The sequence below is a fragment of the Octodon degus genome, unplaced genomic scaffold (assembly GCF_000260255.1).
Source record: "Octodon degus isolate 3935 unplaced genomic scaffold, OctDeg1.0 scaffold00262, whole genome shotgun sequence".
Lineage (NCBI taxonomy): Eukaryota > Metazoa > Chordata > Mammalia > Rodentia > Octodontidae > Octodon > Octodon degus.
The window spans coordinates 1890172-1908067 of record NW_004524838.1 but is presented as its reverse complement, the minus strand read 5'-3'; the positions used below and the strand labels follow the sequence as shown (position 1 = coordinate 1908067).

Here is a 17896-nt window from a genome sequence, read left to right as displayed (position 1 = left end):
GGTAAATAATACAAGATTAATTGTCATAGACAAATTACTTAGGATCCTCTGCTCTTGGGAAAAGGGGTTATGACACCAAAATGTGTTGGCTATGGACCTAATCAAATCTTCATTTTAAAGATGAGAGAACCACGAGAGTGTGGTGGTGTATGATTATAATCCCACCACGCTTGGGGCCTAAGCAGGAGGATCACAAGTTTGAGTCTAGTTTGGGCAACTTGAGGAGAACTTGTATCAAAATAAGAATTTAAAGGGTGACAGTAGGATGGGGACATAGCTCAGTATGGAGGCCCTAGATTCAATCCCTAGTCTGCCAAATAATAGAAATAATAATAATAACCATCATTATCATATCAACACCCACTGAGAGTTCTTTGAACAGTAATTTTTTTTTTTTTTTTGGGGCAGTACTGGGGATTGAACTCAGGACCTTAAGCTTGCCAGGAAGGCACTTATGCCACTGAGCCATCTCCCCAGCCCTGAGAGTTCTTTGATTAACCACTTAACATTCTACTTTCAAGAATAGTGCTATTGTAAACATAAAACCTCCAGATTTATTTATTTAGTTAGTTAGTTAGTTAGTACAGGGTCTACAGGGTCTCACTACGTAGATGGGACTGGTAGTGATCCTCCTGTTTTCAGCCTCTCACGCGCTGGGATTACAGGCATGTGCCACCACACCCAGTCTCAATCACTGTCTCAGCACGCCCCCAGGTCAGGGCTGTCTGACAGGCAGGCAGGCCAGGGACTGAATTCCCAGACCCTGAGTCTGCCTAAGCAGGCACTTTAATCCACTCAGCTATCTGGCTGGCCCATTATTTACTTATTTTTGAGTAAAAAAATAAGGGTTTCACTATGCAGTTCAGGCTGGCCTCAAACTCACTTATGTAGCCCAACCTGGCTGGCCTCAAACTCCTACTGCCTCAGCCACCCTAGTGCTAAGATTACAGATATGCACCACCACACTTAGCCTCAAATTTTAATATAAGAATGTTTTACATTTAAGTACTGTTTGGTGAAGCAGAATCTTTGTTCTTTTAGTTTATTAATAATTCACATAAATCATGGTTTCAAACATTAGCTCTTTAAAACAAAACAAAAAAGCATTGCTTGACAAATAGTGTATCAGTTACTTTAAAATATTCATGGGAAACCAACCTAATGAAAATGTCTCGAACAGCTTGTTCACTTGCTCCAATGTATTTACTGAGCAACTCTGGCCCCTATTAGGTAAAAATAAGAGATAGTTACTAAACAAGAAAATATAACTGTGGTTTAGAGTGAGTCTAACTGAATTATGGATGATTTTTAACTTGTTTAACTGGATATCTTTCTCTCTTTTATTTTTTTGAGACCAAGTCTCAAAATATGTAGTTTATTTAGGGTGGTCTCATACTTGTGGCAATCCTCCTGCTTCAGCCTTCCAAGTGCTGGGGCTATAGGTGTGCACCACCACACCCAGTTTAAAGGAACTTTTTTTAATTTATTTTTATTTTTATTTATTTGTGTGTGTGTGTGTGTGGCCAGCTCAGCCCACCAGGGGGCGGGCTGGCTGACATGTGATGCTGGGGGATTGAACTGTGGTCCCTGGGCTTTGCTAAAGCTTGTTCTAAGTAGGTGCTTTAGACCACTGAGCCATCTCACCAGCCCCTAAAAGAACATCTTTTAAACACATTTTTAAAATCTGTATTAGAAAGAAATAGCTAACACAAGTACTCTCCTCTACTTACAACATCCCTGGCAGATATTAGACTGGATGTGTCTACCTTTTTACTGATTCTTTCCACTAGGAGAGGAAAGGATTGAAAGACAGATTTTTTTTTTCTCTGATTGCTGAGTCCCAGTCTTTGGGGCCACATATTTGCTGGTGAATCACTGATTTAGAGAAGTGGTAATGGCTTAAGCAACTCCCATCATTCTCAAATCTTCACAGACTCCAAAAAAGCTGGAGAGAAAAATTATTCCAATCAGCACTTGCTATTACTAAAACCAATTGTATAGGAGTTGAAGAATGTACTGTCTTTCTTAAAAGTCAACCAAAACATCTTTCAAAATAAACTTTACTGTATAAACAACATCAGTAATGAATATAGTCTATTCTTAAATTGGGATCTCTTTTAAAAATACCTGAGTTAATCTTAATGTGCTCTCTAGTGAAAAATCACTACCTGCAAGAGATCAAATACTAATCAGGATACGGAACCAAATTAACGAATTTCTAACAGTCATTTAGAAATGTATTAGCAAACTGTTATTTAATACCATTTCCTCAGTACAGTCAGAGAACTGCAGGATTGGGGAATGAAACAAGAATCACTGAGGCAAAGTTAGACACAAGGTGACAGCATTAGTGAAGGGCCCTGCCTCTGAAGGATCTAGAACTCACACTGAAACATTCAGCTTACTATTGTCACCTTCCCCTTTGATGATGACCTAAGAGGGATAAAGAGTCCTCCTTAATGGTCAATCTAATATTCACAAGCATTAATCTTGAAACAGAAAAACTGCACTTTGGTGACAAGTATAAAAAAAAAAAAAAGTATGGTCATAGTTATGGTTATCTCTGAATTTAAGAAAACTAAATTTTAGTGTTTCTCCACCATTGCCAGGGTGTCCAAGGACCCAGCTCACAAAAATCATGAAAGAGGGTAGGCAAAGCCCAATGGCAAACCACCGAAGTAGCTGTCAAGTTACTGTATATACCAACTCTGAAGGACAGAATATGATTCCTCTGCTTCAGAATGGAGTGCCCTATGTTTACCTAATAGTGCGAAGGTGCTGAAGCTGTGCCATAGGATATGAGATCCCAGACCTCGGTGCCAGCCACAGCGGACAGGGAGGCAGTACCCCAAGGACCTGCAACTCCTTAAGCATCATGCTTGCTTGGCACCTGGAGAGCTCAGAGCTGGCGTGACACATGCATGCCTCGCAGCTGACTAGCAGCAGAACCACAACAAAACCAGGATCCTTCCTCCTGTCGTCTCAGACTTCTGGCCTTTCAGAGTTTTTCTTCCTTTCAACCTAGTTTGTACTTTTATTTAAATATTTATGTACATGGACAAGGGGAGATGGCTCAGTGGAATAAGCGCTTCCCTGGCAAGCACAAGGGTCTGAGTTCAATCCCCAGTTCCGCAAAAAAAAAAAAAAAAAAAGTGTAATAGGTAAATATTTATGTACAAATCTACTCATAATCCAGGAAGATTTGTTGTAAGATAGAATATAAGAAGCCATACAAGAGAGAGGTGGGTTCATTCATAATTTCTTACAGCTTAGCTAATCTATGGACATTTTATGATCCCTACCAGTTACCAAGTAAGAGATTAACCCCAATCACGAAACCTAAATGGTGCTGGCAAGCACACAAAGAATTAGGAAACCCCACAATTTGCTGAGGGAGACATGCAGTGGGAGAGCTGCTGTGAAAACGGGTTGGTGGCTCCTTAGTAAACTAAAGCAGGGAATTAATTATCCTGACTCAAGAGAACTGAAAACATAGGTCTACACAGCAATGTTTACAGCAATCATTATTCAGGACAGCTAACTGGGAGAAATAACCCAAATGCTTACCAATGGTAAAGGGTGGATAGACAAAGCCTGGTGCTGGTACGCAATGGGCTGTGATTCAGTCATGACAGGGGAGTACTCACACCTGATACCACTTGCAGGAAGCACGAAACTATCAGACCAAATGAAAGAAGCTAGATATAGAAGGCCACACACTGCCTGATTTTCTTCATAGGAAATATACAGAACAGACAAACCCACAAAGACAGAAAGTAGGTTAATAGTGGCCAGGGCATGGGGAGAGGAGGGAATGGACAGAAACATTTTGGTACTAAAGAGGCAGTAGTTGCACAACTGTGCAAGTGCACTAAATGTCAATGATGAGCACACTTTGAAATGGGTACCTGCATGCTATTTAAGTATTACCTCAAATAAAAAAGAAAAGGGAAAAAGAAGATGCACACATACCTTGACACTAATAAAATTCATTCCACTCTCCCGAGCAACTACCCCAGCTAGTAAGGTTTTTCCTGTTCCAGGAGGACCATACAGCAGTATTCCTGTTCTCTGTCGTATGGGCAAGTTTGCAAACAATTCTGGGTACTAAAAAATATAAAAAGAGCTTATATTGCAACAGACTGAGTAAGTGGTAGCTGAAGATCAACACAGGAAAAAGCATTCCGATGGTAGTAACTGCCAGCTTTATTAACAGCACAATGGTAAAGAATGAAATTTGTACTAACCAGTGAATCAAAGGAGCTACTCGTATGGATCACAGAACAAGTTATGACAGTTGTATAAACTCAAATATATCCAATCAAAGAAAGAAAAGAAATAACAGAGAAGCAGGAATATGACTGCATGTCAACTACTTTCTTCATCAACTGCTAAGGGTAAAAGTCCTACGTGAGATGAGCTAAACATCAAGCCACAGGTTTTAACCATCCAGCAGAAAAGTATGAAAACGAAGTATAAAAATTAAAGCCACGTTAATGTGCTGAGCTGTAAAAAGCTCAAGTCAACAACTTTGGACATGGCCAGTCTTATAGAAAACCTATTACTATTATGGACTACTGGACTATATTGGGAGATTCTGTGGAATTCAAGCACCTACAATATTTAAATGACAATGGAATACCCATCTCTGACAAAACCAAAAAAGTGGGATAGAAATGAACAACCCTTTTGTATCTGTATACTCAAAATAGTTAGGATAGATACACAGCTCCATTCTCTTAATTCAATGAATACAGAGGTTTGTTCTAATAGTGTTTGAGACAGTATATCGTGTCTGCATCTTGTACAGTGAATAATCACTAGGCCAACAATATGCGATGTATTATTGAAAATGTGCCAGTAATCGTTTGTGAAACTGTCTCACTGATATTTGTTTCTCAATAGAATTATTAAAAAGAAAAAAAACCCACACACACACAAAAATCAGGCCACATCAGCAGGATCCTAGTCTCCTCTTGGGTGTCCCTCTTTGGTGGGACACCCTGATGATACAACTCCAGTCTCACCTCTACTACTTTCACCTGAAAGAGCCTCAAAACCAGCAGCTGCACGCAGCTTCCACGTATCTCAGCATTAAATCCCAGGAGTGCCCAGACCCAGCATTTGAGGTCAGGAAGCTGCTGGTTGCTAACTCACAGATTTCACGTGGTCCTGGACTGAGTCCAATGTGTCCCAGACCCAGTCAGTGACCATTCCAAGGAGCAGCCATCCAGCTACGAGGGACCCAAGCGCCTACCCATTTCTTTATTTCCTACGTGGGCCCCATTCTCATCAATGATCCTTATCTCAGGATCCAACATACCACCGCCTAGACTCTACCATTATCCTATCACCCACCTCATTTATGCTCCCTGCCAAGTTCTCCCTTCCCAGAGAGCCACTCAGGGTCTAGAATTGTCATTTAATCCACCAGTCCTGTGAGCCTAGCTGACTCTTTCACCTTATAGATTGTTTTTATCTGCTTCTGCTCAAATCCCAGCAGATAGTTCATGTGAATGAATGAAGCAAAACAGATGAAAATGACATCAAAATGTACTTACTGTAGATATAAACTGAGCTTTTCTTTAGACATTTCTGACAAGAAGTACATCAAATACTTTAAAAATCTGCTTAAGTACTTAAAATAGTGCTGGACATTTATATTGTTTATTCAGTAAATACTTGTGCAGTCAAACAGACTGAGTAGGCCAGCACACAAAGCCAAAACTTGCTCTCTTTTTTTCTTCCTCTTTTCCCCTCCCTCCACCCCTTCCTTTAGAGTACCTTGGCTGGTAACTGGATTGTATCCATGAGTATCTGCCGAACTTCATGCAGTCCACCAATTTTATCCCAACCGAGGTCTCTAGGTTTATGCAGGTTGACCTTTCGCAGAGATGCAGGAATAAATCCTTCAAGAGCCTTTTGGAAGTCCAATGTTGTGAATACTAATTCTGTTTCAAAATAATCAAAACTTCTTTTGGTAGCCATATTTCCATCAGTGAATTTTCAAAATATACTATCATCTTAGCTGGAAATGTTAATTTTTTACTCAAATATCAGCTTAAATACTAAATGGAATATGCTTAATTCTAGTATCACCACAATTTACACTGTTGCATAACAGAAAGTGGACTCCACTTTCTGGGTTTTCATAAGACATACCTTCTCTAGCCGATATGTGCTGATGAGAGAGACAGGCATGAATGGCCCGATCCACGAGCACCGTAAAATCTCGAGCCACAAATCCTTCTGTTTCTTTGGCTATATGCTGCAGGTCAAGATCAGTGAACTTGCTTATGTCACAGTCCAATTTATTTTTTATTACATGATGCAACATTTCATACCTTTGTTCCTAAAGTAAAAGCAAAATACTCAAATTGTTAATTGTATTCAATTGTACATTTTAATAGTCATGTCTGCGTAACAGTAGGAGTGTGTTCTGAGGAATGCCTCCTTAGGCAACCCCACCATGTGCATACACCGTAGCTATGTTGAGACACACCTCGGTGGTACAGATGCATACCTGGCTAAGTCTCCTGGCTACATGGTGTGATCTACTGCGCCCCCAGATTGATGCTGCCAGACTGCTCTTGCCAGATGCATTCTGGCAGTATTTTCCCTCCCAGTTCAGCTTGTGCAGTTTCCATACATTCAGCTATCTTCACACCAGTACTCAGCCTCAGCCCCAAGTTTCACATTATAAAATGAATAGTAAAGACTCTTGAATAATAACAATTATTAATTAATAAAAATTAATAATTATTATTTTGGTACCAGGAAGCAACATGATTGCTATGCAGGAGCTCTACCACCGAGCTAAATCCCTGGCCTCTCCTGAATTGTTTAAACCACAGCTGACAGGAGATTCAACAGCACAGTGAGGTCCTGCTTTTTCTTTCAATGTTACCAACAGACTCTCTGCTCTGGCCACATCATGGTGCTTGCAGGACATACTCCTGTATCTGGACTGCCATCTAGGTCACTGACTTTCTCCAGGTTGGACACAGGGCCTCCTCAACATTTGCTAGTCCTGTGGTTCTTCAATGAAGCAGATCCTTTAAGAACTTGTCACATGGTCTTATTCTTTTAGACGGTAGCTACAGGGGACAGGACATGCCTGACTGATAAGCAATAACACTGACTCCTCTGTAGTACTGCATCACTTTTTAAATTTTCATTCCAGGCCAGTCACTTGCGATGGCCTCTGTCTGGCAACATTAGCAGTGAATTCGGTATGTGTACAGGCCACAGTGAACAAACAACATGACATGAAATCAAAAAGAAAAAATGATACAGTCAAGAGACATGGCAGACAAAAGACGTAGGAAGCATGCTGGTTTATGGTACTCTCTAAAACAATGAAAAAGATGGTATAATCTTTTATTATCATTTTCAGATATTATGTCCCACACATAATTGCATGCATAGTTTTTATTTTGGGGGGCAGGTTACTGAGGATCAGACCCAAGGGTGTTCTACCACTCAGTTATATTTCTAGCCCTTCATATTTTTGAGACAAGGTCTCACTAAGTTGCCCAAGTAGGCCTCAAACTTGTAATGATCCTGCCATGGCCTACCAAATAGTGGGGGTTTCGGGGCCTGGCTGTGCGTCCTTCTGTATGACTGGCAGCATAGGTTTGCTTGCATCAGTACCACTACAGACACACAAGTGATATGTTCTGCTTGGATATAGTAATGGTGACAGCTATGAAGTGTCCAGGGTCAGGAATCATGCTGCTCCACTGCAGTCATACTAGAACCTTTTGTGGGCCTTTGTTGACTACAATATCACTCAGGGTGCACAATTACACATTACTGAAGAAATGGCAAGCTAACATAATTTATAGTGACAGAGAGAGCAGGTTAGTGGTTGTCTGGGGATAAAATCAAGAAGGAATGGATTACAAAAGGCACCAGGAAACTTGTGGGATGGGTGGAAATGTTTCTTACTTTGATTGTGGTTTTCTGATATATACATATATAGGTATGTTAAAACCACTTAAGCTGTACACTTTATGTGAGTTTGTTTGTTTGTTTGTTTGTTTTGTTTTGAACCAGGGATTGAACTCAGGCCCCTGCATTTGCCAGGCAAGTGCTTATTCTACTGAGCCATCTCCCGGCCCCTTTTATGTGAGTTTGTTGTTTTACTATAGCTCAGTAAATCTGTAAAAGAAAGTCACACTGATTTCCATTTCCTTCTCCAAAAAGAAGCAGTTTTAGTAATATAGGGTTATTAGAAGTAGTTTTTGTTCCTATAAAGTACATTTCTAAAGATACAGATGATGCTGAATAACGTTGCCATTCTGTTACACTTAATAACAGATAAAATACTTTTGCTCTTCAATAACATGGGACGTCTAAATATTCAGGGAAGACCACAAGTCAGAATTTTAAGCAAGAGCTTAAAATATGCTTGCCAGTGTCATAACTCTTCTTTCAGCTCACTGCCATAACATCCTTATGAGCCTGGGTGTCTATAGACCCTGTTAATCTTTAAAAGACATCTATTCATATTTCTATTTTTTCTCATTGAGAAGAAATGCTGTTTCCAGGGAAGTCATTTTCTTGGAAAATACATAATATTTCAAATGGCTATAAATTATAATTTACACACCTAGCACCAAATATTGCTTTTAAATGTTAAGACACCGAGGAGCATTAAGTTTAAGGCTATAAATCATTAATAACATAAAAAATAATTTCTAAAAAGAGGGTCAGTACAATAATCTGTAAGCAGTGCATTACCTTGTTAGGAGGTTGGAGGTGTTGGACACACTGAAACATGTGCATTCCTTGAGCAGAAACAAGTAAAGGATGCAGAGAATGCGTAAACTGGCTTGTAGCAATCAGGGCAACCAAACTTCCCATGGAAATAAAGTCCTTCAGCATGTCACTCACAGCTAGAATGAAGCAAGATGGCGTAAAAGCTCAGGATGAAGAACCATCAAAATTAAAATTCTGAATTTATTAAAATAATGATAACCTAACACTGAGCTATAAGATGGGGCAACTCCTTTAAAACATTAATTCATCCACTTAGGTCTGGAGAGCCAACCTCTACTCTACCTAAAGCAAGTACAAGAGCAGACGTAACCTCAGACTGTATCCAGAACCATGTCTAGCAAGGTGCCTGACTCCTAGATCTTACGGGGAAGTAAATGAACAATAAAAAGGCAATGACATGAGTGAATGCTTGAAGAGCTGTACATTTCTGCACTGTTCTGCTTATTTTATTTTATTTTATTTTATTTTATTTTTTTTAAACTTTTTTGGTGGAACTGGGGATTGAACTCAGGCCCTTGCGCTTGCCAGGGAAGCACTTATTCCACTGAGCCATCTCCACGGCCCTGTGCTCTGTTTATTAAGCAAAATGCACAGCTCACATTACTATGCGTTCCTCAGTAACTCTTTCTGCTCAAAGCCTTGCAAAGTTTGGAATGAGAAGGCTGGAAGTGATACATGCATCAGTAATGTGAATTAGTACGTGATTCTCAACCTAGAAATACACAGTCCTCTTTAAACAGTAGACTAATAGAGCCAGTGCTTTATGATTTAGCGTAAGACGAGTTAACATGTGTTACAGAATTCAAAACTCGAGATTAACACTACTTAACAGTAACCCAAGTCACTCTATTTATACTTTGTACCTATTTCAACTCTCAAGACCCATGAGACAGCTCAGCGCTTGCCAAGCCCTCCAACCTCACCACCCCACCAGTCCTAGCCTGGTCCCATCAGCTCCAACCAACAGCAGGCTCCCCAACATGCCGGTATCCCTTGCACCTCTGCACCCTTCCCTGGGGACCACATCTCTTTCCTCTCTTCATCATTATGACTCTGTTTCATGCTTCTGTTTCTGAGTTTCCACCAAAACTCAACTCAATTACCCACTCCCTCCAAAAAGCTTTTCTTGGTAACTCCTGCCCTCCAAATTAGGTTACATGTTCTGAAAGTTCACTTCAAGTACAGCACACCCTACCAACTGCTAGTTGGTCCACTTTCTCCAACTACTTAAGCCCTCTGAGTCCCATTTACAGACCTGAAACCAGGAGGCTCTCGTACACAGAATGCAAGGCAAGTCCTACAACCCAGAAAGGGAACTCAATACATGGCAGCTGCTGTTGTTACTGCCATACCATGCTAAACCTGTTTACTTTCTTTCTTTCCTTTGGCTTTCAGTATACAGTAGTGCCTCATTATGTTGTGGTTTGACTTTCGCAGACTCACTGTTTTGTGGATTTTCAAAAACATTCATCTAAATTATTTATCGCAGATTTTTCAGTGTATCGCAGGATTTTGTAGTACCATACAGTATCTGTATGCTGTTAAAATTACATGGGTTTATGAATTTAGAAAACAGTTAAGAACATTAGAAGTGTGTTTTAAAAGTGTGTGAAAGATTTATAAGAGAGGGGGAAGGGCTTATAAAGCCTTAACATATATATAAATACTAAAATAAATATACCATCGTTAGTTTGCTAATTTTCCCCTATCACAAGGGTGCCTGGAACGTGACTTCCGTGATAAGTGAGGGACCACTGTATACAAGCATTTGACAGATATGCGTCAAATGAACAAAAGCAAGAGTAAGTCTATAAACAACTTCTAACAAGCAAAGAAGAACGAACAGGCCACGATGTCCCAAAGCCAGGGATTGTGGCTTTTTCACACCATTTATTCTCTGCCAATTTTGCTAATGCAGAAGCTACAGTATGTGCACTACCAGAGGCCTCAAAATAGCACATGGCAGAGCACATGTAACAGCCAAGACTGAAAATGCTAATGAGAGAAGGTGGCCTTCAGGCAGTGGAGGATGTATTACCATGTGCAAGCCGCAGGCTCTGCACTGTCTCAGGACTGTGCTCCTGCTCCGGGGCCGCGGGCGTCCCAGCAATGAGGTCCAGGTCATCAAGCAGAACCACAGAGGGCTGCCTCCACACTGCCTCTGAGAACGTCGCCTCCAGGGCTCTCTGGATGTGGTCAGGCCTTTTTCCTTAACACAGAAAACATGGCTGCACTATTATTTCAGTGAGGGAAAAGGTGAGGCTCTCCTTCTGAAAGCATTTGAAGAGCTCAATACTGAATGAAGTGTAAATATTCAGTCCCTATGTTACTAATATTCCCATCACAAAAACCTATTAATCACTGACATAGTTTAACTAGTACTGCTTCAATACTCAGCAAAAGGCCAAATTTTATGACTAAGAAAAGCGATGTGCTAGTATAATTTCTATATAGACTCAGTCTCACTCTGCAGAGCATGTCAGATGGCTTATAGTAAGATAGTAAACTAAGAACAGGATGCAGGAAAACATAAACAAGAGTAAAGGATCAAGATTCAGGTAAAATCAAATACAAATGTAGCTGCCTAGAGATCCTAGAACTGCTATATCTGAATAAAACTTTGAAGCCAAATTCTCTAGAGTTACAAAGTTTCAAATTTCGAAGAACAGAAAACATACAAATTCATAAGTTAATGTAAAAATGTGCCATTACTTGGCTCAAAATTAAAATTTTCTCAGGAGACCTCAGGCAGGACTTTGAGAGACAGAGTGTTTCTAAAACCTCCTTTATAGCAAATGAAGTAGTGGGCTTTCAGAAACTTACTTCCTAGTTTCTTTTTTTTTTTTTATTTACTAGTTTCTAATTATGCACTACATTAAAAACTGAGATACCATGACGAGTTCGGACTATTTGGCAGTGATAGCTGAGGGAGAAACTGTTTAAAATAAGATCTTCTTACTCGGGACACAGGAGAACCTGTACTGTAACAACATGCAACTCAGTTGTGCTCCAAATTTTCTGATCAAGAAGATTATGGAGACACAGAGGAATGTGTTCGATGATGTAAAGTGAGCCTGGGGAGAGTCACGTGGAGAGAAAAAAACACTTTCTCAAGCTTTCACAGAGAGCAAATTGGTCAAGAAATGGCCGTGACTCATCCTCATGTCAGACAATGACAATAGGATGTACAAAGGGCGATACAGGGCTACAGGATAAATCATGAGAGTATTTGGCTGACCTTATCAGATACAAAAGTTACATTTCTTGTTATATAGGTCTTGCTATATCTTGGTCTTAACCATTCAGCAGAAAAGTATAAAAATGAGGTATATAAAGTAAATCCATATTAATACGATGAGCTGTAAAAGGCTCAAGTCAATAACTTCTGAGGATAACCCACTAATATTATAGACTGCTAGAGAGTGTTAGATTGTTTAGTTAAATTCAAATACCTATAGTATTTAGATGCCAATAGAATATTCACCTCTGTCAGGACAAAAACAGCAACAACAAAAAGGATGCAAAGGAAAGATCATTTTGTATTTATATACACAAAATAGGATAAATTTACAGCTACTTTCGCTTAATTCAATGAGAAGAAAGAGGTGTACTAAAAGTGTTTGGACAGAATATCCTGTCTGCTTCTTGTATTATGGATAACCACTAAGAAGATAACAATGTACAGTGTATTGATTATCAAAACTGTCCTATTAATCAGCTGTGAAACTGTCTCATTCATATTTATTTCTCAATAAAAATAAATTTAAAAAACCCTAAGAAATTATATAGCACATGTGGGGACAGAAATTCATATTTGCTAAGCACCCATTTTGTGCCAAACAGAAGAGTGAAAGAAAAAAAAAAAGATCTTCTCAATCTCTTGTTCTAATTAAATAAATATTAATGCAAATGTAAAATACTTTAAAATGCATAAAGGTATTACATGGTAAATGGCAATTTGGCTCACAGCTGTGCACTCACATGTACTCTAAATACTAACGCTCTCAGAGTGGATAATGCGCATTGCCAGGAGTTCAGTCTATAGAGTTTTGGCAAGGAAAAAAACGGGCCCTCATCAAACAGCAGAGAAGTTTTAGAAACTGTATCAAAGATACTAAAAGCCAAAGGCTTAAAACTTCTAAGGAATGAGCTGGGGATATAGCACAGCAGCACAAACACCTACCCGGCAAGTGCAAGGTCCTAAGTTCAATTCCCAGTACTAACAACAACAATGAAAACTTCTAAGGATTTTCAAAGACTGATACTTAAGAAAGTTAAAGAGTAGGTGACATTTATATTTGTCAGACTAACAGTATTAATGACACTGCAGTCTACAAGAAAGGGTTTTTCTGCAGGGCTTTCCATACTCATACCTTTCAAAGCTTTACAGTCAACTATTTCCACATGCGCGTCCAGTGTGTCACAGGCTTCTTTACAGACTGCTTTGGCTAACGTGGATTTCCCACTTCCCTACAAAGTAAGTGTTTCATCAGAACTCGATACATTTAATCACAGAAACAGTTTTTATTGCTGTAGCACCCATCAGACCTCATTCATCGGGAAGCAGATGCTGCTTGGCTGCCATGTGGGATTCTCGGGGTTACTGACACGCAGCCTTTTGGGTTGCTAATGTGCTAGGAGTAGACTACATCCTATGCTCACTATGGTGCAGATGGAAAAAATTGTTTTACAATTTGCTAGTTGAAACAGCCACTAACATTTATTTTTTAACTTTCATTAATTTATGATTGTGATATAGAGTTATATCCATTTGGGGAAATTGGTACATACATGTAGTGCATCTTAATCATTTCTACTCCCTCCCCTACTTGTACTCTCTTTGCTACCCTAGGTCCTGATCCACTCCAAAACGTCTCATCTGGTAAGAGAAACCACATGATATTTAATCTTCTGTGTCAGGCTTATTTCACTCAGCATTATAGCTGCAAGATCCATCCATTTTCCTAAAATGATTCAAATCTATCCTTCCTTAGGACTGTGTACTAAGTATTCCATCATATATGTAGACATCACATTTTCTTTCTTTATTGGCATATATTTGTGAGACATGGTAACAATATTCATGATGGACATATAAGTACCACATCTCCAATCATTTCCGGTTCCACTTCTCCAAATCCTATCCCTCCCTTTCCATTTCTAGATCCCCTTACCATCTCCACAAAGTCTACTTCCCCGTTTCCTATCATCTTTTATTTGCTCCTAAATTACTTATGCTTCCTTTTCTTCTATGAAAGCATGATGTATTTAACCTTTGTTCATTTCACTTAGCATTATGGTCATAAGATGCACCCATCTTCCTACAAATGACTCAAATGTATTCTTTTTATAAGTGAGTACTACAGTGGAATACGTAGTAGTGTCCCATCATATGTAATTTGATTCAACTGCTAGTAGGGTGTTTCCAAAATTCAGCTAATTTGGCTATTATAAAATGTACTGTCATAAACATGGGAATGCATGAATCACTGTAATATTTTTTTTAATGTTTCCTTTATTTTTTTCTTTTTTATGGTCAGCTCAGCCCACCCTGGGAGCGGGGCTGGCATGGCATGTGGTGCTGGGGATTGAATTGAGGTCCCTGTATGCTTGCCTAAGCTTGCCTAAGCAGGCGCTTTAGACCACTGAGCTATCTCACCAGTCCCTGTAATATATTTTTAACTCTTCTGGGAAGATACCTAAAAGAGATATAGCTGGGTCAAATAAAATTTCTTCACTTATTTATCTATTTAGCAAAACTTCTATGGTGATTTCCAAAATGGTTGTACTAACTTACACTGCCACCAGTGTAGGTAGGTTCCTTTATCCTTGCAACTTTACCAACATTTTTTTTTTTTGTTTTATTTTTTGAGTTCTTGATAATAGTCATTCTTTCTGGAGTAAGATGGAATCTCTGCATTGTATTAATTAACACTTTTCTAATGGCCAAAGATGCTAAACTTTTTTTCAAGTATTTATTGATCATCTCTATTGCTTCTTTAGTAAAGTTTATGTTCATTTCAACTGCCCATTTTTGACCTCATCCTTTATTTTGGAGGGTCCAGTTCTTTTGAGTTCTTCATGTATTGTAGATCAGTGATGGTAAACAGTTTAGAGACTGAATGCTAAACTGTAACCCAAAAGCCACTTTTTTATCACAGAGGGTCAGCACTGCAATTAAACCCAAATACTGATTATTTTAGTTCAGAAAAACAACTCTACATTAACATCTTTTGTCTTAAAAGAAAAACATAATAGCATACATGCCGTAGACTTGCCACCGTTTTTAGGTGTAAGTTCTGTCTGAGGAGCTGGCAAAATTTTTTTCCTTCCTGTAGGATCCCTCTTCACTGTGTTGATTGTTTCCTTCCATATGCAGAAATTTTACATTTGACACAATCCATTTGTTGATTCTTGGTATTTCTTGTGCAGAGTTCTGTTTAGAAAGTCTTTCCTATGCCTAGTCTTCAAGACTACTACCTATTTTATCTTTCAACACAGTGTTTCTGTTTTTATACCTAGAGTTTTAAAAATATATTTTCATCTTATATTAATACAAGGCAAGACATATGGGTCTAGATTCATTCTTCTATACATGATAACCAGTTTTTCCAGCACCATTTGTTAACAAGGCTTTTATTCCAGCACGGTTTTCACTGTTTTGTCAAGAGTCAGATGAAGGAAGGTACCTAGGGTTGTCTGTGCATCCTCAATTCTGTTTAATTAGTTAACATGTCTTATTGGGCCAGTATCATGATGTTTTAATTACTGTTGCTTTGTAGTATGAAGAAATATGTAAACCTAAAGAAAGGTGAAATCCTGTTATTGTAATGCCTCCTGTTTTGCTCTTTTTGGTCAAGACTGCTTCCACTACATTGCGTCTTTACTCATTCCATATAAATTTTAGGATTTTTCTCTTTTTTTCAGTTATGTGAAGAATGTGGCTGGTACTCTGATCTGGAACTTCATTAAATCAACATATAATTTCTGGTAATATGGCCATTTTGACAATGTTGATTCTGCCTGTCCAAGAACATGGATGTCTGTCCATTTTCTAATGTTTTCTTCAATCTTTTTTTTATAGAGCTCTAGTTTTTGTTATAGAGGTCTTTTACTTTCTTGGTTAGGCTAATTCTGAAGTATTTAATTTTTTTTTTTTTTGCGGAACTGGGGATTGAACTCAGGCCCTTGCACTTGCCAGGCAAGCGCTTATTCTACTGAGCCATCTCCCCAGCCCCTGAAGTATTTAATTTTTGAAGCAACTGTCAATTTAGTTATTTTCCTAATTTCTTTCTCTATGGGTTCACTGTTGGTATACAGGAATGTTACTGATATTTGTGTGTTGATTTGCATCCTGCCCCTCTGCTGAATCTATTAGTTCTAAGTCTTCTGTTGAAGTCTTGTGGGTCATCTATTTCAAGGATCCTACCATGCCCAAATGAGGACAGCCTGACTTCCTCCTTTCCTGTCTGTATCCCTTTTATTCCTCTTTCTTGCTTGATTGCCATGGCTAAGGTGTCCAGCACCACAATGAACAAAAGTGGTAACAGTGGCTATCCTTGCCTACTGTTGGAAAACTTTCAGTTTTTTCCATTTAGTCTGATGGAGGCATAGGTTTGTCATAAATAGCTTTGAAGAAAGCTATTTTCATCTATACCTATTTTCATCAGTTTTTAAAATCATGACAGGATGTTAAATTTTATCAAAGGCTTATAAGATGATATGTGATTTTTACACTTAGTTCAGTGTTGTATATTGTATTTATTGATTTACATAGGTTGAACCATTTTCACACTCTGGGATAAAGCTGACTTGGTCATGGCATATAATCTTTTTAATGATTTGCTGCATTCTCTCTGCCAAACATTTTTTTTTTTTTTTTTTTGCTGATTCGGGGATTGAACTCAGGCCCTTGTGCTTGCCAGGGAAGCGCTTACCCCACTGAGCCATCTCCCCAGCCCCTCTACCAAATATCTTACTGAGAATTTTTATATCCTATGTTCATTAAGGACATTCAGCCACTAATACTTAAAATCTTTAAAAATAGCTAACACTTTATTGTTACAAGGGAATATATATACTACATAATTTTCTAGGTAAATGAAACATATTCCTATTTAATTTCAATGTTTTTAGTGGCAAATATTTATTATACATTTCTCCATTGGCTTACATTAATTTTTTGTTTTTGTTTTTTGGTACAGGGTCATACTACACAGCTTGGGCTCATAGTGATCCTTCTGTTTTTAGCCTTCTCATTGCTGGGATTACAGGCATGTACCACTGCACCCACACTCTGACTCCAATTTAGCACACCCTGGGGGCAGGGCTGGTGGAGCATGCAGGACTGGGGATTGAACCTTGGTCCCTGGGCTTGCCAAAGCAGGTGCTTAGTCCACTGAGCTATCTCGCCAGCCCTTATAAATACTACATTTAAATTAATGAGCTGCAAAAAGTAGATAAGCTAGAGGTACTGGGATATGACCCTACCTGTCATCATCAGTGGTTTTTTACTAACTCAAAGTCACTCACATTTGGATGGCACTTTCCAATTTACAAAACCTTCATATACATTTTCTTGCTTAAGTGTAGTTAATCCCACAGACACAGATGAGACACTAAAACTTAAATCACTCCAGCTACCATCGCTAAGTACGTGAGAGAGGTGAGACCCAAACTCGGGACTTCTTCTTCCTATTCACCTTGCTACTTTGGAAGTCTGGCACCTCTGCCAATAGGATATTGCCTTTTAAAAGCTGCTGGGAGTCACGCTGTATACCTGTCATCTCAGCACTGAGGGGGCTGAGGCAGGATGACTGCTGTGATTTCAAGGACAGCCTGAGCAACATAGTGCACTCAAGACTGGCCTGAACTATATAATGAGGCTATAAACAAACAAACAAATAAGTAAATATTACCACCCTGCCATGCCGAATGAAATCAACTAGCCTCGGAAAGATAAATATTGCATCAATTTCACTTACATGAAAAAAACCTAACATATTAATAAATAAATAAATAAGATGATAGGAAACTAGAAGATATACTCTTTCTATGGTGAAGAGGGTGAAGAAGAGAGAGAGAGAGAGAGAGAGAGAGAGAGAGAGAGAGA

General features: G+C 38.9%; 1 protein-coding gene across 2 annotated transcripts in view; it reads right to left on the bottom strand.

Moving 5' to 3' along the window:
* The window catches only part of Pex1 (peroxisomal biogenesis factor 1), a 51009-nt gene that overhangs the window by 9615 nt on the left and 23498 nt on the right, over nucleotides 1-17896 (bottom strand). For both annotated transcript variants that reach the window (XM_023706518.1, XM_004646244.2), the window contains 7 exons: nucleotides 13158-13254; nucleotides 10823-10993; nucleotides 8746-8900; nucleotides 6163-6352; nucleotides 5785-5951; nucleotides 3973-4107; nucleotides 1159-1223 (listed from right to left, as the gene is read on the bottom strand). In XM_023706518.1, the coding sequence (XP_023562286.1) occupies nucleotides 1159-1223; nucleotides 3973-4107; nucleotides 5785-5951; nucleotides 6163-6352; nucleotides 8746-8900; nucleotides 10823-10993; nucleotides 13158-13254 (980 nt within the window). The remainder of the gene's footprint in view (nucleotides 1-1158; nucleotides 1224-3972; nucleotides 4108-5784; nucleotides 5952-6162; nucleotides 6353-8745; nucleotides 8901-10822; nucleotides 10994-13157; nucleotides 13255-17896) is intronic.